Consider the following 22,018-nt stretch of genomic DNA (forward strand, 5'->3'; position numbering starts at 1 on the left):
CTGCCCTCAGAACTGTGAGGCCAACACACTACAGCTGCTCCACCGTGCCTTCAAAGTCAATCCTAAAACTGAAAGAAAGATATTTGACTCCTTTTTTGTAAATCTGGGCAATGTGACAAACTCTGTCCATAGCAAACCCTCACCTGCTGCATTCACACCATCACCACATCTACTCACTGCCATATATAAAATGCAATTTAAAAAAACTGTTTGGACTCCACAGAGAAGGAAATTTCTCATGACTTAACTATATTGGCGTTTTCTGAAATGTCAATGCAGCCTAAAAAGAAAAATATATATATTTAAATCAGTGGTTGAGGCCGTTGACATTTCAATTAAAGTTCAGCTGCTTTTATTATTACTGCCTTCATATTTTTGTTTTATTTTGTTTCTGCATATTATTTTCCATACTGACTTAGACACAGCGCCACAATGGATGACTGCTTAGCGCATCTGCCTCACATTTGTGAGGACTAGGTTTCAAATTACACCCTGTCTAAAGTTTACATGCTGTCCGTGTGTCGCACTTATATGAGTTTTATCCTGGCACTCTGGTTTCCTGTGACATTCACAAACCATGCATTAATTTGAGACTCTAAATTGCCTGTAGGTGTGATTGTGAGTTCAAATGGTTGTTTTTTTTCTGTGTCCTGCGATTGGCTGGCAACCAGTTAAGGGTATACCCTGCCACCTGTCCAAAAATAGCTGGGATACGCTACAGCACTCCCGTGACGCTTGTGAGAATAAGAGGCTCGGATGATGGATAGATGTATGGATGGATGGATGGATGGATGGACTGAATATTGATTGTACTTGTTTGAATACTTGCCTGCAGGCGAGGGCTACGAGTGTACAGTCACAGTTGACGACGAAGACAGTAAAGTCATCATTTTTGACAATTGGAAACAGGTGAGTCAGTTTTCATGTTCACTCTCCAATCACTTTACCTCACTACATTTAGTCTTTGCCTTGGTGTGGGAGTCACTGTTCACCAGCATAAAAGGTGAAAAAGTGATCAAAACCGCTCATTTGCATATGCACAATAAAGGACCATTCAAGACACAGTACACACAAGGTATTTAAGTGCAGTAAATATATGGATTCCATGGTATTAATTGCAGAATTGCTTATCCATTTACTATATTTTTAATTTAACGGTGGATGTAGTCAAATGTATAACATCTCTTAAATGCAGTTATGTGGAAAATTATGAATAATTCCGAGATCGTCTATGTTTTTTATTTGACTGAATGAATGAAGGCCATTTATTGTCATCATACAAAACTGTACAATGAAATTAGCGAGCCTCTCCCAAATCAGTGCAAACTTAAAAGCAAAATAAATAAAACATAAGAATAAAAATAAATACATGTGTAAAATGGAATGCATAAAAAGCATTGCTCAAGATATTGAAATCAGCCTGCCTTTGGATTATCATGAAGCGAGAGGAAAGATTAGAGCTCAGCGTGGTGATGGTTCTTGCAAAAAAAAACTTCCTGAGTCTGTTGGTCCTTGCTTTTGTGCATCTGTACCACCTTCCAGGTGGCAGGAGCTCAAACAGTTGTCAACTGGGGTGTGTAGTATCCTTAATAATGTTCCGAGCTCTGCTGAGGCACTGAGAGAAATAAATGTCTGCCACGGAGGGGTGAGGGCAGCCAACAATCTTCTGTGTTGTTTTATTGTCCTCTGTACTACCTCCAAGCAGCTGCCATATCAGATGGAGACGCCGTATGTCAGCACACTCTCAAAAGATGAGGCCAGCCGTAACTTTGTGTTGTGTTGGTTTTCCTGACGACTCTCAGGAAGTGGACACGCTGTTGAACTTTTGTGAAGACTGCTGAGATGTTGTCTGTCCAGGAGAGGTCCTCAGAAATCAGGACTCCCAGAAACCTGAATGCACGGACTCTTGCCACACACTCGCCATTGGAGAGCGAAGCCTGTTCACTTCTCTTCCTCCTGAACTTCACAATGATGTGCTTTATTTTTATCGTGTTCAATGCCAGATTGTCGACTGTGCACCAAGTTGTGAGCTTCCGGACCTCCTCTCTGTAGGGTGCCTTATCTTCTTTCAAAATCAGACCAACCACTGTTGGTGTCATTCGCAAATTTGACAATTATGTCATTTTTGTGGATTGGGCTGCAGTCAAAAGTGTAGAGACAGTATAGGAGGGGGCTTAGCATGCACCCCTGTGGTGATCTTGAGCTCAGTGTACAGGTGGAGGAAAGGTGGGAGCCAATTCTCCCAGTCTGTTGGTCAAGACGTCCTTGATTGTGGGAGGCTCAACATGTCCAGTTTAATCATAAGAACGTCTGGAATGATTGTGTTAAAGGCCGAGCTATAATCCACATCCACATTTGATAAATTTTTACATGAGAAATGACAAAAACTTTTTTTTTGGTGGGGGTAGATTTACATTTAGAAAAAAGAATGCTGAATCAGTATCGTCTTTGTTGGACAAGTATCTTAAAACACACAAGGAATTAGTCTCTCGTAAAAGGAACCACTCCTACGACTGTATAATAAATGGCCACTATGACAGAATATTCATTTAGAAGAAACATAAGTAAGGAAAGTCATTTAGCAATGAAAGGGCACCAGTAATGTGGTAATGCTGATACAATTATAATTGAGGAAATAATGCAGAGTCATTTATCAATTTAAATGAACTAATAGTGTGATAATCCGGTGCACTGACAATTATGCAAATGGTGCAGAGAGTCCTCAAGCACATAGTGGCCACCAGTAATCAACAACAGTGAGTAGAGTGATAATTCAGGCGTGTCCTGACAGAAATGTATAAAATTGGCAGCATCTCACAATGGAAATGAAAGTCAATTATTTACAAAGTGAATGGAAAGAGAGAAGAAGCTTTTGGAATGTCTGCTGGTTTTCGTGTATACTGTTTAATAGGGCCTACCTGAGGGAAGGGGCTGGAAGAGGTGGTGATCAGGATGTGGAGGACCCAAAAGGATTTTGTATGACTTAGTTTTAGTCCTAGCAGTATCCAAGTCTCGAAGAGGGGGTAGCTGGGTACCGATATTTTTTTTCGATAGCATTGACTGTCCATTGCAATTGGTTTTGTCCTTCTAGGTGATGCAACAAAACCACACTGTGATTATAGAACTGATTCAGTGACTGCTGTATAGAAATGGCTCTTCAGCTCCTGTGGCAGACCATGTAGAAAATGGATGGGTGGATCCAGGATATAGATGCATATTAGAGAGATGGCAAGTTTGATCAGTATTTTATCACTATGTGAACAATGTGCTTGAATTAAGAGAACATCATGGATTTGGTTTAAAGGTAGAACAAAAAAAAAAGCAACACTGTAGCACACTTCCACTTTGGGTGGGGCGTGGGTTCTGATTCAACTCGGCGGCGCAGTTACCTGAATTGATAAACGTTTAATGGTGAATGTTTAATTACTGTTGGCAGTGCCTCCATTAACTGTGGAAGCATTTGAAATACCTATTTTTTAAATATTTACATACTTTTTAAACCCCGATAAACAATGTGCACCATATGATTGTGATTCTATTTCTATGACATTGATTAAATTTAAACAAAAATATTTATTAATATGTGAGGAACAAATATATACATGTCACAGTTTATAGGAAAAAGAATGTAGACTATAGGTTCAAAACCTGGGATCTGTTGTAAAACCAAGGCAAAAAAATATATTCTTAACAAATCCAATTCACGAAATTAATTAAGCTATTGCTTCCAAAGCAGCAAAATGGTCAACAGTGATTTTGGCATTGAACACTAAGTATCAAATAAACAAAGGAATGTGGGCCCACACTCACAAACACTCACAAGGTACTAGACCACAGTCCAACGCAGGTGGCGTGCCTGATATTCTTTGAGCACAAATTTTATAGAGTGAGTACCCACAGGTCCCATTGAGAGAGAATGGTGAGTATGTAGGACACAAGAGAATGAAGGAAAGAGCACCTAATAAGAAAGGTAAATAAAAGATTAATAAATGAGGCAGAGATGAGGGGCACATGCTTCACTTACCAGTATGAATGGAGAATGAGAGATGGTGAGAAGAATCAGCCCTCAGTCCAAACCAGTAGCAGGAAAATGACCTCTCCAGATGTCCAAACAGAGTGGTTTCTAACGTCGGTACTTACAATTTACCATGACTGTTCAGTGGTCAATTAAGTCGCAAGTGTCAATTAACAGGAGTGTATTGACATTCCAGTCCATGTACTATTTCATTTAGAAGAAGTGGGAAATTGTGTCTCAACTGGCACTATTATTATTAGCGGCCACAGCTAGTCAAGTCACTGTAATGGTTAAGATGATTGATGAGTGGAGATTAACAGCAAATTTAATTTGAGCAAAATGGACAGTAATTTTAATAGCCAGAGAGATATAGTTAACACTTGTGCATCCAGTGTGTACACATCCCGCAAAAAAAAAGTTGTTTACACTGACAGAATATACAAAAAGCTCAAAACATTTGGTGGAACAGCTTCCCTCTGGCATGTGCTCTAGCATTCTCAGGTTACATCCCTGCAACAAAGACAGCAAAACAAGACAGCAATTAAACTAAAATAATCTGAACTCATTTTAAAGCTTTTACCTTGTAACTTGAAAACCACATTATAGATATATCGTAAATAATCCAGAATTGAGCTGTATCATGCAATGCAACGTATTTATAATTATTAATATTTATTATTTATTTCTCAGCTGTTTATGCATGATATGGATCAGTACTCACTGGGCTACAAGAGGTTGAACAATTTTTCACCAAAATGCTCGTGATACCAAGGAAATCATGCAAAATCAAAAAGCATGAAGCCATTAATGCCTGTTAATAATGTAATTGGTCAACGGTGTGGATCAGTTCAGATGTACCCTAGTCCAGATGTCCACACTGGCCTCCAGGGGCTCCCCCCTTGATTTGAAATTATTTATGCTCAATTTTGGGATCTCCACTGAAAGTATGCTCAATTCACCTTTGAGCGTTGCCTCCGTGTCTTTCATTCTCTCTAATTATTTTTTTTAACTTTAGTTCTGATTGTTGCTATCCTGTCTGAATCAACTGATCGACTTTTGTTGATTTACATCTCCAATCAGTTGGCCCTTTTCTATGTTAAATCTCACTTAGTATTGATTACATTGTTTTGGGTTTTTTCTGTGTGTTGATACAAGCCGAAGGTATTAAGGCTGAACCAACAGATGTGGGCCAGCAGGACACATGGACAAACTCCAGAGCCTTCATCAGTTGGGTAGGGCGGTGAAGAGTTGATGCTGTCCTAAATAATCCACCAATGCATGCCCTTAATTTTTGTGACAAACTGAGGGGTGTGCGCAGGCAAAGACTCCACAGCTCTAAGACAAATGATGTTGCCTCAACCATCATGCCTCCAAGTCCCTAGTTCCAGGCTTTGTGGCCTTGCCGCAAGCTTAATGTGTGGTTCGTGGGATACCCTGACCTATGTTAAAGTCATCATAGCAATATCTTGCTATACACACAGACACACACATTTTCTCATGTTTACACAAACACATACAGTACTGAGCTGACTCAGTCATGGATAGAATGATGCTCGGCATCCAACTCTTGACTGTGGGGCGTCATTCTCTCTCAGGCTAGTGTGAGTAGCAGCTATTCTTGCGAACAGATTTGCAAAGTTGTTACATTCTCCTTCAATGATTGTTCCCTCAAGTGTTTTTTTTTTGGGGGGGGGGTGCTGATTGACACATTAAGGGCTGCACTGTAGTCAAAAAGATGACAACCGTGGTTGCCGAACTAACACAACTAAACATTTAAGAGTACTGTGCCAACAGACGTGTGAGCATGTATGAACGACACGTGTTAAAGACATTAGTGCGCGCATGAATGGAGGTCAGCCGGACGGTAGAGTTTTCTGAGTGTTGTGGACATCACAAGGCTAGAAGAGTTTAATTAAGTCATCCATAGTCCTAAAAAAAGAAAGACCCATCTGGCCAATTATAGTTTACGCATGTAGATTAACTTTACTTATGCAATCTGTGTGTGTGGTCTTTCAAAATGGAACATTTGCACTTGGTTAGTTAAAGGACCATGAGAAATATTGAGGTCACTGTGGACCAGGAGGGTCCTCGCCTGTGTTAATCACATTTATCTCTCATTTGTGTTTCATAAAACATTCCTAGTTCTTCAGGTATTTCAACATGTTTCCATAATTATTTGAAGGATTCGAATTCTAACATGTATTCATGCCATCCCAAAAATTCAGCCCAAGAAAATCTAGGACACTGATGCTGAGTGTGAAGAGTTGTTGGTTTCTACCCTTAAGGACCAGATTGTTCATCATGTTCAAGCCAATTAAAGGGAAAAAAAAACAGAATTTGAAAGAAGTTTAGTGCTGCTTGAGTAAATTTTTGTCACTTGGGGGCAGGAGGAATTAAACATTGTGTAACAATCAAGGCAAGGAAGAACTGTGCGTTTTAAATGTTGAGGGAGCTCAGTATTTGTACATGGTTTTCTTTTTCATACTTTGTTATCATTCAGTATTGGAAGACTTGTTCTGGACTATTTACACATCCCAGTTTTGCAGCTTAATCCACAAACACTCGTACATTTCATCACTTGGTTTTCGTTTCCACTGGGATGTTGAATCCTTCAACTCGTGTCTCCTATGTAAGCAAAGAAGATCAAGATATAGAAATCTCAGTTGTAATATCAGTTCTCAGCTCTCAATTAAGATGAGTTGAATTATTCTCTGCTGAAATCTACCTTGTTGTACATTTTCACTTCCTGGGACCCCCTAAATATCAAAACCCACAAAATGTTAATATATTACTGGCAAATCATAATACAATACCTCCCACTGACCTTAAATTAGCTTTAAACCAATACTGCACTCTTACTCTTTTTTTTTTTTTTTTTTTTAGCTTTAATGTTTTGCTTTATCCTGTAGGGCAGCACAGTGTGTAATAATTTACAATTTACAATTAATAGTCGAGAGGTTTTGGTTTCCTATCTCTCGGTGGACTTTGCATGTTCTACATGTACTTTAGATGTTTTTGTCTCCAGGTGCCCAGAGTTCTTCGTACATATAAAAACATGCATCGTAAGTTATTTGAAGACCCTAACTTCTCCTTAGGTGTGAATTTGAGTGCAAATGGTTGTTGTCTATTTGTGCCCCTTGAAGCCAGTACAGGGTAAACTCTGCCCCTCGGCCGAAGTCAGGTGTGACACCTGCAGCTCACCCGTGACCCTAAGGAGGACATGGTCTATAGAAAATAGATGGATGGGTACAAAATCCACTTTAACCTCCTTCCAGAACAAATTTGAAGGTCACTCATCATTTCTGATTGTGGTAGGGATTTATTAATACTGAAGGCAGATGGAGGAGGTGGGGTGACAGGTTATGAGTCACTGCAAGCCAGATGGCCTCTTGTATTGTATTCCCTAAGGGGGTGTTTTCTCTGATACAGTAAACATGGCAGAAAAGAACAAGATATTAAGTCAGCATTCAATCCACTCCGAGGATTGTTATCCTCTTATGACATTTTAGCTGTGTGAATAGAGCAGGGGACTCATTTGTGTTCCCTCACAGTTGGGCTTCTTCTCACTCTTTGTTTCTCTTCTCGTGGACCACTCCCATCCCCCCAACCTCTGCGATCCCCTGTAAACTTCATTCACCTTAGTTATCATCTTCAGAACTTCTTTCAAAACCTACAGGACAGAAAATGCAAAGTGCATGCTCCTAATGTTGTTTGATGACGTCAAATGCTAGCCATGTCATCAAAAGATCTCCTGTGCTACTTGACCTGCCGTCTACATGTAAAAACCTTTTGATTACTTGTTGTGTTTCATAAATTACTTGGGAGTCGGGATATCACTGTCTCGATTCTGTGTTCTGGAGACGGATAATGTTTTATAATACACACAAACATGCACATACAAACTCTAAAAATAGCTAAATAATAGTGTGGTGGAGGAGTTATGTGTAATGCAAATGCGTCACTGTGTTGGATTGTGGGTTCTTGGTGACTTGGGGGTGGATCACTTTATTGCTCTCGATGGAAAGGGAAGAAAGCCAGTATTTGTCCCTGATGGGTATCAAAATAATTCTCACATATTTGACAGTCTTCTTTGAAGTTGGAATGCACTGCAGTGCAGCAGTCACAACAGTGTCTTCCTTCAAGCTTCTAAAAAGGTATACATCCGAGTAGAGTAAACTTTAGATTAATGTTTGAAAAGAGGCTGGCTTTTTCCACAGTCATGTCATTGATATCAGACTCGACATCTATCTGGATCTCAAGTACAAAATCTGATGAATATTTTTTAGAGAGTGCCAGACTAATAGAATATACAATAAATAAGAGTTGAAACAAATCCTAGCTAATGTTTTCTTGTCTATGTCTGCAGCAGAAACAGACCAATTCTTTGAACCACTTTCTCCTGATAGAAGAGATTGGTCTGTCTGACTTCACTGTGAGCCTGTCGTTATGAAAATAACATTTGTCATTGTATTGGAAGCCCAGTACACTTTCTCCTCAATATCAGCAACAGCAAAAATGAAAAAAATAAATATTTTTTTTTCCATCTATAATATCACCACCATCAATTTTTCTAACTAACTCCAGCTACAGTATTGATACAATTGTGCCTTGTTCTGCCACGACCGCATTTCAATGGTCTTATTCAACTACAGTATATTTTCAAATGAACAACTGCACTGTATATGTATACCGGTGATAATGTTACCCGTTATTTAAAAAAAATATATGGTTCAATAAGTGACAAAGAGCATTTCAAGGACATACCCCATCTCAATAATTTCCTTCAAGATATTATTAGTAATTCATAAAAGTAATTTAGTCCAGGCGTTTCTGTAAATGTAGGTTCACAAACAGTACAATTTGGGTATTGCTAATTTGACCGTCAACATTTAGAACAGAATATAGTGGGAGTATGTAAAAATTACAGTGAATTATGAAAAATTTGATGGAACATTCAATTAAAAATGAGGTTACTGATACTCTTAGAGCTATGATCGTACACAATCTTAAAAGGATAATTGCATTTTTAACAATACTATCCCAGTAAGATTATGGGCAGTCGGAGTGCCCTGCAGGTCTGTTTAACTGTAAAGGACTTTTTATTCATTTATAACCCTTATTACAACAATTTATTTATAACCCACGTATTTGTAACCCTAACCTTATTTTCTTATTTGACACCAACCTAAAAATATAGAATCAATTCAATAAGAAACTTCAATCTCTGTAGTCCTGAAGCAGATGCAGATTCTACATTCTGCTTGATCAAACAGCTGGACAGGACACACACACACACGCACACAAAGAAAGTGTTCAAGTTGTCACCTAATCCTTTATTGTTCTCTGCTGCTCTGATGCCAGGATGGCCGCTTGTAGTTGGTTAGCAACTGATTCAGAGCCGTTAGCAATAAACGTTTGATGTTTCTGTGATCAGGCACATATATCTTGGATATTTCAAGAGCGCTGTATGACTGAGAGATTATATTTTGCCTTTTTAGAGTCAACTAACCTCTTGTTTTGTTTATTTTACCTAGATAAATACTTAATAATTACGCACACCTTTTCATAGGATGTTGAGTTCTATAGGGCATGCTCACGCAGTACAAAAATATACAGCACTTGCTACACTTAAATCCATTCAGCATTCAGGTTTATCCTGCTGGGAGCAAGGGCACATACCTAAAAGTGATAATTTGGTCAAAATAGTTACTTTCCAAATCATAGTTTAAAAAATGGATTAGGGGTGATGCGGCAGTCACTTAATACAACTGTTACACAGTTTTGTTGACATTTTTGCACGTTTCAATTTGTTACATATATTCTATACTACCGTATTGTCACATGTACACAACTGAATTGAAAGACTTCAGTTGAAAGACTAAGAATTATATTTTTCAATAGCCTACACTGCAAAATATCTTTTTCCTGACAAGCAAAATTAAGAGATAATTTTGAGAGTGAGAAAAAAGGAAAAAAAACAACAATGAAATGCTGAAAATGGAAAAGTACTGAAACATGGTTCGAAAACCAAGAAACAGGAGGTCCCATGGGTTACATCTACCGTCCCACCCCTAATTCATATATAAAATACACACCTCTGACACCTCTGAGATTAACAAAGAAATCAAGAAAAAAAACGTTTATTGTGTGATCCATTAAAACAAAATCTCTTTCACAGAATACATTATTTTGTTGTTGTTGTGCTTATTAATGTGGCACTGGTGTATTTATTTATTTATCGTTCCCCCCCCCTCTCAGTGAGTTGGTTCTAATGAATGTGTAATGACAGATGGTCTGCGCTTGGTGAACAGAGAGAAGCTACTTATTTAACAGAAAAAAATGGCCAAGTGTTGGCACAGTCCTGAGTTACTGGCTATGATTGCATTTACTCGGTTTCCTATAGAGCACTCCATCAGACTCCCTCTTTGTGTTTGTACAACTTTGTATGAGGGAAAAAAAAAGGCACTGGGCTTCATCTTCAAAGGTGAGTCTTTTCACCTCTCTTGTTTTCATTCTTCTTCCCTCATTGAGCCAGTGGCAGTTGGCCAGCAGTGGCCTCCTTCCGTTTGCTCCTCTTTTCCATTTTTGTGCTCCATCAAATAGATTGCCAAGACACTCCCTACAAAAATTCTGCTCCAGGCTCTGATCTGATACTACTTGGCCATATGGGAGATGGTGAATTTTTCAGGCATTGGGAGCTCTCTGGAGACAGGAATTTATCTTGGGGACTATTGATGTGGGGCAAGGGTAGTCACATGCTTACACACGTATACAGTAGAGTCAAATTGCAGTTCAAAGCTACCAGGAAGATACTGTTTTCCCTTCCAAGGATGCCAGATTATTTTTTTGGATTTGCTAGAAGCGTTAAGAAATTCTAATCAATCAATTTTGACAAAACTGAATTTAGTAGTTAGGTTTGAGCAAGGAACCTATTTAATCTTAATTTCACTTTTATTGAAATTTTGAATCTGTTTGTTGTTTTACCTAGTGTTATTTTTTAATTTACTTCTTTCCTTAAAGACAATACAAAAATGGGGCTCACACAGGTCGGCATTCAAGCCAGGATCGCCAATGGCTCCAGCTCTCTTGAGACACTAATGAGGGCAAGTGTGGGAAACGGATGAGTCTCTATGATGGTATAAAATTAGGTTCTAACCCAAATTAGGATTGTTTGCCTTGGCCGACATCTGCAAAAACATTCATGACTGAAATCTGTTATGAATGTTTTTTTGTCATCTGTCTTTCTATGTGAGTCTGCCCCTTTTGTACCATTCCAATTACATGGAAGTGTTTATGGTCGAATAATAATTTTAAACTAGAATATGACATGATTGTTTTTCTGCCTCGCATTACATTATGGAGGCTGCTCTCAGGTTTCTATCAATGGAAAAAATGTGTTTGCATTGATCAACTGTAGATCAGTCTGGACAAGCTCTGCTGGTGAGAGTAATTTTCCCTTCTGAGAAAGAGAAATAGTGGTCCCAGCTATATAAATTCTTGTTGCATTTTCTAGGTTGCACTCCTAGTCCCTGCCCACCTAACTCGGCAGAGAAGGTGAGAATGAGTCACGTAGTGCCCCCTATTTATGAAAAGACACCAAAATATAAAGGAGAACAAGTCAAGCATATACTGTATAGAAAAACAACCCTTTTGCACTCACATAGATGCCTATTGGCAATTTAGAGTCTTCAGGCAACCTACAATGTGTGCTTTTGAGATGTGGGAAGAAACTGGAGGACATGGAGAAAAGCCACCCAGGCATGGGGAAGACATGCCAACCTCACACGGATGGGGCCAGAATTTAAATGTGGCTCTGGCATGACTAGAAAACGGGGATGGACCCAAATGCACAACTCGCGAGACGTAGAGGCGGTTCGGGAAACGTTTTTATTCAGTCTAGGTTCGAAACAGGCAGTCCATGGAAGCAGCAGTAACAAAGTCGTCAGGCATGAGAGGCAGGTCAGTAGGCAGGCATGGGTCGGTACACGGGAGAGCAGGAACAGAATCAGGAAAGTGCAGGAACGAGCCATAAGGCAACAATCTGGCAAAGGCCAGACCATACGTGGACTCTGATTTGTTTCAGCCATGATTACGTGGAACGAGGCGCAGGTGTACGCCTCACTGATTGCTGCTGGTACATGCCGCGTCGGGGACCGGCACAGCCAGGACAACGTCCGGCAGGCCCATGACAGTACCCCCCTCCTTAACAGCTGGCCCTCGATGGCCCAGGCGCCTCAGGGTGGGAAGCGTGAAAGTCTCTGATGAGGTTGGCATCGGCCACATACAGGATCCAACCATAAACGCTCCTTGGGACCAGTCCACCAGACACTGGACTCCCCTCCCCTGGCGGCGGGACGAGAGGTGCCGGCGCAGAAAGTAGACTAGGCCTCCATCAACCAAGCGGGGGGGGCAGAGGGGGATCGGCCGGAGGGACCAACAGGGATGGCCGAGCTGGCTTGAGCAGGCTCACATGGAACGTCGGGTGGACCCGCATCGATCTGGGGAGCGTCAGAGAAACTGCGACCGGGGTAATCACCTTAGTGATGGGGAACGAGCAATAAACCTGGGAGCCAGGTAGCGGGAATCAATCTGGAGTGGGAGGCCTCGTGTCGACAGACAGACGCGCTGGCACACTTTATAGGTCTGCGCCTTCATCCCTTTACATTCCACCGCGACATTGTAGGTGCATCCCATCCGCAGCAGCATTCTTCTTGCTTGGTCCAAGGTTCGCTTGCAATGTCTTACTATGGCCAATGCAGATGGCACCGGGAAATCAACACCTAGAGACGGGAAGAGAGAAGGGGAGTAGCCGTGTACAACATGGAAGGGGGCCATACCTGTCGATGCCGAAGGAAGAGAGTTGTGAGCGTATTCCACCCAGCTGAGGTGCCGGCTCCAGGTGCTGTGTTCGCGGGAAGTCAGGCATCCAGTCTCCAAGTCTTGATTGACCCATTCGGTCTAGTCGCCGGATGCTGGCCCGAGGTCAGACTTGGCATGGCCCCAATAAGGGAGAATTCCCCCCAAGCAAGGGTTGGTACCCGGGAGAGCAGGAACAGAATCAGGAGAGTGTGGGAATGAGGCATGAGGCAACAATCTGGCAAAGGCCAGACCGTACATGGAGTCTTATTTGTATCACTCGTGATTACATGGAACGAGGCGCAGGTGTGCCCATAATAATAATATTTGTTCTTCACATAACATGCAACAAAAATATGATCACAATTCATGACTGAGAGGGCACAGTGAATCAGATGGAAAGCATTGGCCTCACAGTTCTGAGGTCCGGGGTTCAATCCCGGACCCGCCTGTGTGGAGTTTGCATGTTCTTCAAGTGCGTGCGTGGATTTTCTCTGGGCACTCGAGTTTCCTCACCCATCCCCAAAACATGCAATAATTGGACACTCTAAATTGCCCCTAGGTGTGATTATGAGTGTGGCTGTTTGTCTCTATGTGCGTGGCGATTGGCTGGCAATCAGTTCAAGGTGTACCCCGCCTCCTACCCATTGACAGCTTGGATAGGCTCCAGCACTCCTGTGACCCTTGTGAGGAGAAGCAGCTAAGAAAATGGATAGATGGATCGCAGAATAATGGTCGTGACCAATTCCAAGTTGTGTTTCTGTTCAAACCACTTGGGCTAATTTAATCTTTGTGACAGGAAGCCCCATCGGGAGGTTAGTGGTCACTGCGAAAGGGAGTAGAAAATTTTATGTAAAGAATGACATACATCAAGTCAAGTTGACCATAACTTCCTCCGGCTCATGTCATAAAACAGCAGGACCACCCACCTACTACCTTTCAGTAGAGAACTCCTGACAGAGCAAGGAGACAAATTGCCATTCATGTTGATCAATTCCATGAGCTCTTGTGCCATGCATTACAGCCAATAATATTCCACTCTTATCCATCTGCCACAAGATATTAACTTCATGCATCTATCAGTATGTAATTTTAATCTTTTCTTCAGTCATGCTGTTTTATTAACACATGGGTTCGTATTCACAGGACCTGTCCACTCTACAGTGTGATGTGTGTATCCTGGTCTTCTCCGTGACTGACAGGCGCAGCTTCCATCGCACCGCACAGCTCCGTCTTCTCCTCAGGGAGTCCCAGCCTCACACGCCAATCATCCTGGTGGGCAACAAGAGCGACCTTGTTCGCTCTCGTGAAATCAGCACTGAGGGTAGGTACGGCAGATGGAATCTCACATGTCCACCTGCACACCAACACACAAATCACACTATCTTCAGGGAGGAAGAGGGGTACAGCCTCAACTGGTTTCCACCCAATCATAGGGCACATGGAGACAAACAACAGTCTTACTCACAATCACACCGAGGGGCAATTTAGAGTCTCCAATTAATGCATGTTTTTGGGATGTGGGAGGGAACCAGAGTGCAAAACCCCACACAGATAAGGGAAGAACATGCAAACTCCACACAGGTGGGGATGGGAGTTGAACCCCCGGTCCTCAGAACTCGGAGTCTTTCCCTTTACAGCTGCGCCACCGAGCCGCATTTACAGCCAGCTGATAAGTTTACTATGAAGTCCTGATAGGTAGAGTGCGTTAGCAATAGTTCACCTTCTGGATGGTTCTTCTATCCCTGGAACGAAACACTGCAGCTTGGTGACAATAGAGTTTTTGACCAAAGCCTTTTTTTCCCCACAGTTACTCAGCTCAGTCAAATGAACAGGTCTAGAATGGGTCATGGTGGCTCCAAACCAGTTGCATTTGTGAATAATCAAAACAACAGTCCTTTTCGGGAACTTCTGTACTGCTGAAATTCTTTTCTAAACTTCCCCAATTTGTGCCTTGCCACAATCAGGTCTTAGATGTCTCCAGACCATTCCTTGGACTTCATTCCTTGGTTTCAGCTCTGATATGCACTGGCAGTTATGAGACCTTACATGAACAGCACCAAAACGCCGTCCTATCTGTCACTATCCCTCCAGTGTCGGTCTATTATAATTATCTCCTCCTCTTTGTCTAAATTAAATGATGCTATAAAAGTGTCCGTCTGAGAAGTCCTTAATGGAGTTCCCATTTTAAAATGGAACAACTAAGAATTCAGCTCGTGACTCATGAAATTGACCAGTAACTTTTATTTCATCTCAGTCTTCAACACTTAAATCACTGGCCTGAACGTAATGTAATTGTATTCCTCTTTTGGAAACTAAGTGCCCATTTCATTTCTACCCTCCTTATTAAGTATTAACTTGCTGTTTCCAATATGGGTGAAATGGCTGGGGGCAGGTTTTGAAGATTATTGGTTATGATGGAAATAAAATCATTATAACTATTTGGAGAAATCACATGTAATTCCTGATCTTTATAAGAAGTTGTCTCAAAAACAAATGTAACAAAAAAACAGTTGTACGATGGAAAAACATCCAAGTACTAGACGAAAAACATAGAGTTGTTTTTTCCATGGCAACTATAACAGCTTCCACTTATTTGAGAACACTTTTTAGGAGATGTTGGAATAAGTCTGGTAATTTTTGTCCATTCTTGCGGAAGAACATTTGGAAGATCAGAGGGCACTGATGTGCACAAGAGGGTCAGGTGCTCCATGTGGGCCAGACCTGACTCATCATATACCAGCAGGAACTGTTCTTTTTTTTTTTGTTCCTCCACTCCCAACCCCGCTGCCACTTGTTTTTTTCAAATGCACCTCCAGGGCTGACGTCCGCTCTCTTGCGGCCAGGCCAATGGGAAGCGCCTTTTCTGTGGCTGTTTCTTTTTTTTATTCCCATTTGTTTCCCAGCCCCCCACCCCGCGACTTCCATGCGACACTTCTTCAGAAAAGTGACAAATTATTCACAGAATAAAGTTTTCATAACTGGTTTGTTATTTGAGGTAGTGATACTATTTTTCCAGGGGCCTGTTTCTCTGCATAAGATGTTTATTTTATCTGTACTTTATTATTTTATGTTGTTATTTGATGCTAGAAAAGAAATGCTTTTATTTTGGTACTTACATTTTTGGGGGGGCTGTGTGGATTTGCACATTTTCTAAATATTCAATTTGACCCGATACATTTTGATTTAGCATTTAAAATTGACACTAGGTACAGAAAATATTCAAACCCTCTTAATTTTTTTCACTCTTTGTTGTATTGCATTTATTTGCTTAAAACCATGAACTTTTTTTTTCCTCCGCATTAATGTACACAGAGCATCCCATAATTCATTTCTGGTACAGAAACGGTGTGGACTGGTGGTATTTTATATTTATATCTCCAAATATATATTGAATAGCTTACTTTGCTGTTCAAAATTGGTTGCTCTCCACGAAAACACAGTTCTATCCAGACCTACGTGACAAGTGTATTGATTTCAGCAAATTACTTATTTCAATCTTTTGTGACTGTTTGTAACGATAGCTTAGTACTTAGCATTGGCATTGTCTCTGACATCATCTTCACTTATCCACTCCACACCCTCCCTTTGTTTTATAAGAAGTATATCTTATTCGCTACCATGAGGGCAATGACCAGTTACTATTCACTGACACCAGATACAAAGGGGACTTTTGCCTTTGCAGCTAGGCAGGTGGGGGGGGTGAAATAAAATAGCGTCCACCATGCAGATGTTCAATGTGGACGTGCCAATAATGTCAGACGCAGTCCCCTTGATTCCACCAATTTCTGGAACAATCAGTGTTCCAGGTGTTAACAACTCAAGGTGCAGTGATTGCCTTAACAAAATACAGAACTTAACATTTGGTAGCTCTGCAGTACAATAACTAAATTGCCCAAATAAATTTAACGACAACTTGTATGTGTATGTGTGTATATTGTGTGAAGGTAAGGATTCACGTTTTACTTCCAAGTATCAAATAACCTCATTGTTACTGGGTGTGAAATTGATTCATTGAAAACTTAAGAAGGTCTTTATTTGTTTATGTCACGATGCGGGGCTCAAGGGTGGACCCAAATGCACGACTCCAGAGACAACAGACAGTACAGAGGAAACCTTTATTCGGTCCGAGGTCTGAGATCAGGTAGACAGTCCAAACAATTTGTAGTACCAGTACGAATGGGCTTACGAGGGTGGTCAATGAACAGGCGTGGGTCGGTGCACGGAGGTCAGAAGTCGAGAAAGCAGGAGTGCGGGAACGTGGCATGAAGAGCAACGATCTAGCGGAGTAACAGTTGTCCCCCGGGTCCTATATGTACTGGGTCTAATCAAAGGTCATGATGCGCAGGTGTGCACCTTCAGATTAGCTGGCCACGCCCAGCCCTGGCTGGAATCCAGGAGCATGACAGTACTCCCCCACCCTCAACGGCCGGCTCTGGACGGCCCAGGAGCATCAGGGTGAGCTGCGTGAAAGTCCCTGATGAGGGAGCGGTCCACGACGAAGCGGGAGGTGATCCAAGAGTGCTCCTCCGGGCCATATCCCTCCCAGTCCACCAGGTACTGGACCCCCCTTCCTCTGCGACGGGAAGACAGCAACCGGGGCACAGTATACACCAACCCACCGTCGACCATGCGGGGTGGCGGGGGGGATTTGAGCGGAGGAGCCAGCGACGACGTGCGATTCGGGCGAAGTCTGCTGACGTGGAACGTAGGGTGCACCCTCATCGACCTTGGCACTTTCAACGAGACGGCGACCGGGTTAATAACTTTGGAAACCGGGAACGGGCCAACGAACCTGGGAGTAAGTTTGCGGGATCCCGTCCGCAGCGGGAGATCTTTGGTGGAGAGCCACACTCGCTGTCCCACTCTGAGCTCTGGTGTGGCCCTTCTCTTGCGGTCTGCTCCGGCCTTGTAGGCGCTGCTCATGCGCAGCAGTGTCCTCCGAGCTGCTTCCCAGGTCCGTTTGCAGCGTCGCACCATGGCCAGGGCTGACGGAACTGCGGAGTCTGTGACCAGTGGAGGAAACAGGGACGGAGGGTAGCCATGCACGACATGGAGTGGAGCCATACCTGTTTAAGCGGAGGGTAGAGAATTGTGGGCATACTCCACCCACTTGATGTGCTGGCTCCACGTGCTCTGGTCCCTGGATGCCAGACATCGAAGACCGGTCTCTAATTCCTGGTTAATCCTCTCAGTCTGGCCGTTAGACTCTGGGTGATGACCCGATGTCCGACTTGCTGAAGCGCCGATGAGGTTGCAGAACTCCTTCCAGAAACGGGCGCTGAATTGCGGACCCCTGTCCGAAACGATGTCCTGGGGTAGGCCGTGGTAACGGACGACCTCGTCTAATACCAACTGGGCTGTCTGCTTGGGCGATGGGATCTTCGGAAGCGGCACGAAGTGGACCATCTTGGAAAAATGGTCCACTACGGACAGCACCACTGTGTTCCTTTGTGAAGGCGGCAGGCCGGTGACGAAGTCCAGCGCGATGTGTGACCACGGACGAAAGGGGATGGACAGGGGTTGCAACTCACCAACAGGCCGTAGGCGGGAAGTCTTATTGGCAGCACACACCGGGCAGGCATTGACGAACTCCCTTACGTCCTTGCTGAGGTTAGGCCACCAGAACCTTTGTTCAACCACTGAACGTGTCTTCGCCATACCCGGGTGGCAGACCGTCTTGTTGGTATGGGCCCAGTTGATGACGTCTCCCCGCAGAGATGGGATGACGAAAAGGCGGCCCGACAGACAATCCGCGGGTGACGGTGTCTCTCCCAGGGCCTCCTTCACCCGCGACTCGATCGCCCAGGTGAAACCGGCCACGAAGCACCCCGCTGGCAGGATAGTAGCGGCGTCTGAATCCGTGCGCCCTCCCTCGTGGATCCCCGAGAGTGCATCCGGCTTGCCGTTTTTGGAGCCTGGGCGGAAAAACACCTTAAAGTGGAAGCGGGTGAAAAATAGGGCCCACCTGGCCTGACGGGCGTTCAACCTCTTCGCAGACTTCAGGTATTCAAGGTTCTTATGGTCCGTGAAGACAACGAACGGCACTTGCGAGCCCTCCAGCCAGTGCCGCCACTCCTCCAACGCGCTCTTGACCGCCAGCAGTTCCCTATCTCCCACGTCGTAGTTCCTCTCTGCCGGGGTCAACTTTCTAGACAGGAACGCGCACGGGTGGATCCTTCCATCCCTGGGACTCCTCTGCGACAAGACTGCTCCGATTCCCGAATTCGATGCATCCACCTCCACCACAAACTGGTTATCTGGATCCGGAATAATGAGAACGGGCGCAGTAATGAAACTTGCCTTGAGCCTGCTGAAGGCCTCCTGGCAGGTCCCGGACCAGTCGAAGGTGGTATGTGGCGAGGTGAGCGAATGCAGAGGAGCGGCCACGGAACTGAAGTTCCTTATGAATTTCCTGTAGAAATTGGCAAATCCCAAAAACCTCTGCACGTCCCTCCTGTTGGTGGGGGTAGGCCACTGCAGCACCGCGTCGACCTTCCCGGGATCCATCCGTATCTCTCCCTCAGCCAGGACGAAGCCCAGGAAGGACACGGATGCCCGATGGAACTCACACTTATCCATATTCACGTATAATTGTTGCTGCTGCAGACGCCGGAGCACCTCTCTGACTTGTTGAATGTGAGAGGTTAGGTCTGCTGAAAAGATGAGAATGTCATCCAGGTAAACAAAGACAGATCTGTTCAGGAGCTCCTGAAGCACGTCGTTAATGAAGTTCTGAAAGACGGCCGGAGCGTTTGTCAGTCCAAAGGGCATCACAAGATACTCATAGTGCCCTGTGGGGGTGTTGAACGCCGTCTTCCACTCATCCCCTTCCCGAATCCGCACCAGATGGTAAGCGCTGCGCAAGTCGAGCTTGGTGAAGATCCGGGCTCCCTGGAGGAGTTCGAATGCTGTAGAGATAAGCGGCAAAGGGTACCTGTTCTTGACTGTGATGTTGTTCAGTCCTCGGTAGTCGATGCAGGGTCGCAGCGTGGAGTCCTTCTTCTTGACAAAAAAAAAAAAACCCCCGCACCGGCTGGTGAGGATGAGGGGCGAATGAGTCCGGCTGCCAGCGAGTCCTTGATGTAGTCCCTCATGGCTTGATGCTCTGTTCCTGTTAAAGAGAACAGTTTCCCTCTGGGAGGAGAGGTGCCTGGCAGGAGTTCAATCGCGCAGTCGTATGACCGATGTGGCGGGAGAGACTTTGCTTTAGATTCAGAGAAGACCTCCCGTAGGTCATGGTAGCAGGAGGGCCCTGCGGTCAGGTCCAGGGCGGTACTAGGTTCTGTTAGCCGAACCGGCGCAACTTGAATACCCCTGTCTCTCCGGACAGTGACACAGCGACTGAGACAGTCCTCTCCCCAAGTCTTGATCTGACCCGTGGTCCAATCTATGTGCGGATTATGTTCTTTGAGCCACGGGCTGCCCAAAATGATGTCGCTACTACGTGCGTCGAAGACATGAAAGCTAATACGCTCCGAGTGAGCGTCCGAAAAGCTCATACGTAGCGTCTGAGTGCGATGTGTAACCCGACAAAGGAACTTGCCGTTGGCGGCATAGGCGTGACGAAACCGTTGCGTGGGGAAGGTTGCTGCCCCCAGCTCCTCGACCACGCGGGGATTTATCAGGTTAGCTTCCGACCCAGAATCTATGAAAGCCGTCACAGTGCATGAACGGGAGTCCGTTCCCAAGGTGAGGTGAAGAAGGGACCTCCCTGACCCCGCCGCGGTGTACCGCACACTCACCGGAGCAGAGATCCTGATGTCAGAGTGCCCTGGTTGAGTCGGGCAGCGGGCGATCAAGTGTCCCAAACGCCCGCAGTAAAAACAGCGTCCCTCTCGTCGCCGACGTAAGCGCTCCTCCGCTGAGCCGCCAAGGCCCTCCACTTGCATGGACTCCGATGAAGCTGACAACACGGGTGGCCGGGAAGCGGAAGCAACCGGACTGCGACTCTCCCTCTCCTCCTCCCTCAGGCCCTCCATCTGTCTCTGCATGGTGAGGCGCTGGTCCACCTTGAGGGCCAATGCGATGAGGGAGTTAAGCGAAGGCGGAAGATCCATGGCCACGAGGTGACCACGGATCTGTGGGGACAGTCCCTCGTAAAACGCGTCATGGAGGGCTTCCTCATTCCAGCGGCTCTCGGCAGCCCGAATCCGGAACTCAATGGCGTAGTCGGACACGCGGCGATGTCCCTGGCGAATTGTCATGAGCGAGGACGCCGCCTGGCGTTCCGGAGCCGCGTACTGGAACACCTGGGTGAGCGCGCAGACGAAGCTCGCCCATGAGCGGCAGGTCTCCGAGTTACGGCTCCACTCGGCGGTGGCCCATGCCTCCGCCCTCCCTGTCATGTGGGAAATGACGAAGGCGATCCGGGAGCGGTCCGTGGGAAAAGCGGACGCTTGCAGCTCAAAGTGGAGATCGCACTGCGCCAGGAAGGGCTTGACGTTACCGGAGTCGCCGGAGAACCGCTCTGGTCGAGAGAGCGGAGTGATGGTGGCACGGAAAGGCACAGGAGCGGCCGCGCTAGCCTGGGAGGCTAGCCACGGTTCCAGCTGGGTGCAGAGCTCCTGGATCTGGTGAGTCATACCCTGGAGAGCAGCCTCTTGCTCACCCAGGCGTTTGCCCTGCACTTGCAGCGCACGGCGAATGGCTTCAGAGTAGGCTGGGTCCATGTTCTGGCTAGATCGTTCTGTCACGATGCGGGGCTCAAGGGTGGACCCAAATGCACGACTCCAGAGACAACAGACATTACAGAGGAAACCTTTATTCGGTCCGAGGTCTGAGATCAGGTAGACAGTCCAAACAATTCGTAGTACCAGTACGAATGGGCTTACGAGGGTGGTCAATGAACAGGCGTGGGTCGGTGCACGGAGGTCAGAAGTCGAGAAAGCAGGAGTGCGGGAACGAGGCATGAAGAGCAACGATCTAGCGGAGTAACAGTCGTCCCCCGGGTCCTATATGTACTGGGTCTAATCAAAGGTCATGAGGCGCAGGTGTGCACCTTCAGATTAGCTGGCCACGCCCAGCCCTGGCTGGAATCCAGGAGCATGACAGTTTATTGCTTCACTAGTGGCGGCACAGTGGATCAGCTGTTGGCCTCACAGTTCTGGGGACCATGGTTCAATCCCGGTGGGACAGTCTGAGTGC

At 44.9% G+C, this 22,018-nt stretch overlaps 1 protein-coding gene across 1 annotated transcript in view; it reads left to right on the forward strand.

Annotated features, from left to right (window-relative positions):
* rem2 (RAS (RAD and GEM)-like GTP binding 2) overlaps positions 1 to 22,018 on the forward strand; it is a 38,473-nt gene that overhangs the window by 5,024 nt on the left and 11,431 nt on the right. The window contains exons 3-4 of the mRNA XM_061839477.1: positions 836 to 909; positions 14,018 to 14,195. Of these exons, the coding sequence (XP_061695461.1) occupies positions 836 to 909; positions 14,018 to 14,195 (252 nt within the window). The remainder of the gene's footprint in view (positions 1 to 835; positions 910 to 14,017; positions 14,196 to 22,018) is intronic.

The sequence above is a fragment of the Syngnathoides biaculeatus genome, chromosome 13, assembly GCF_019802595.1.
Source record: "Syngnathoides biaculeatus isolate LvHL_M chromosome 13, ASM1980259v1, whole genome shotgun sequence".
Classification (NCBI taxonomy): Eukaryota; Metazoa; Chordata; class Actinopteri; order Syngnathiformes; family Syngnathidae; genus Syngnathoides; species Syngnathoides biaculeatus.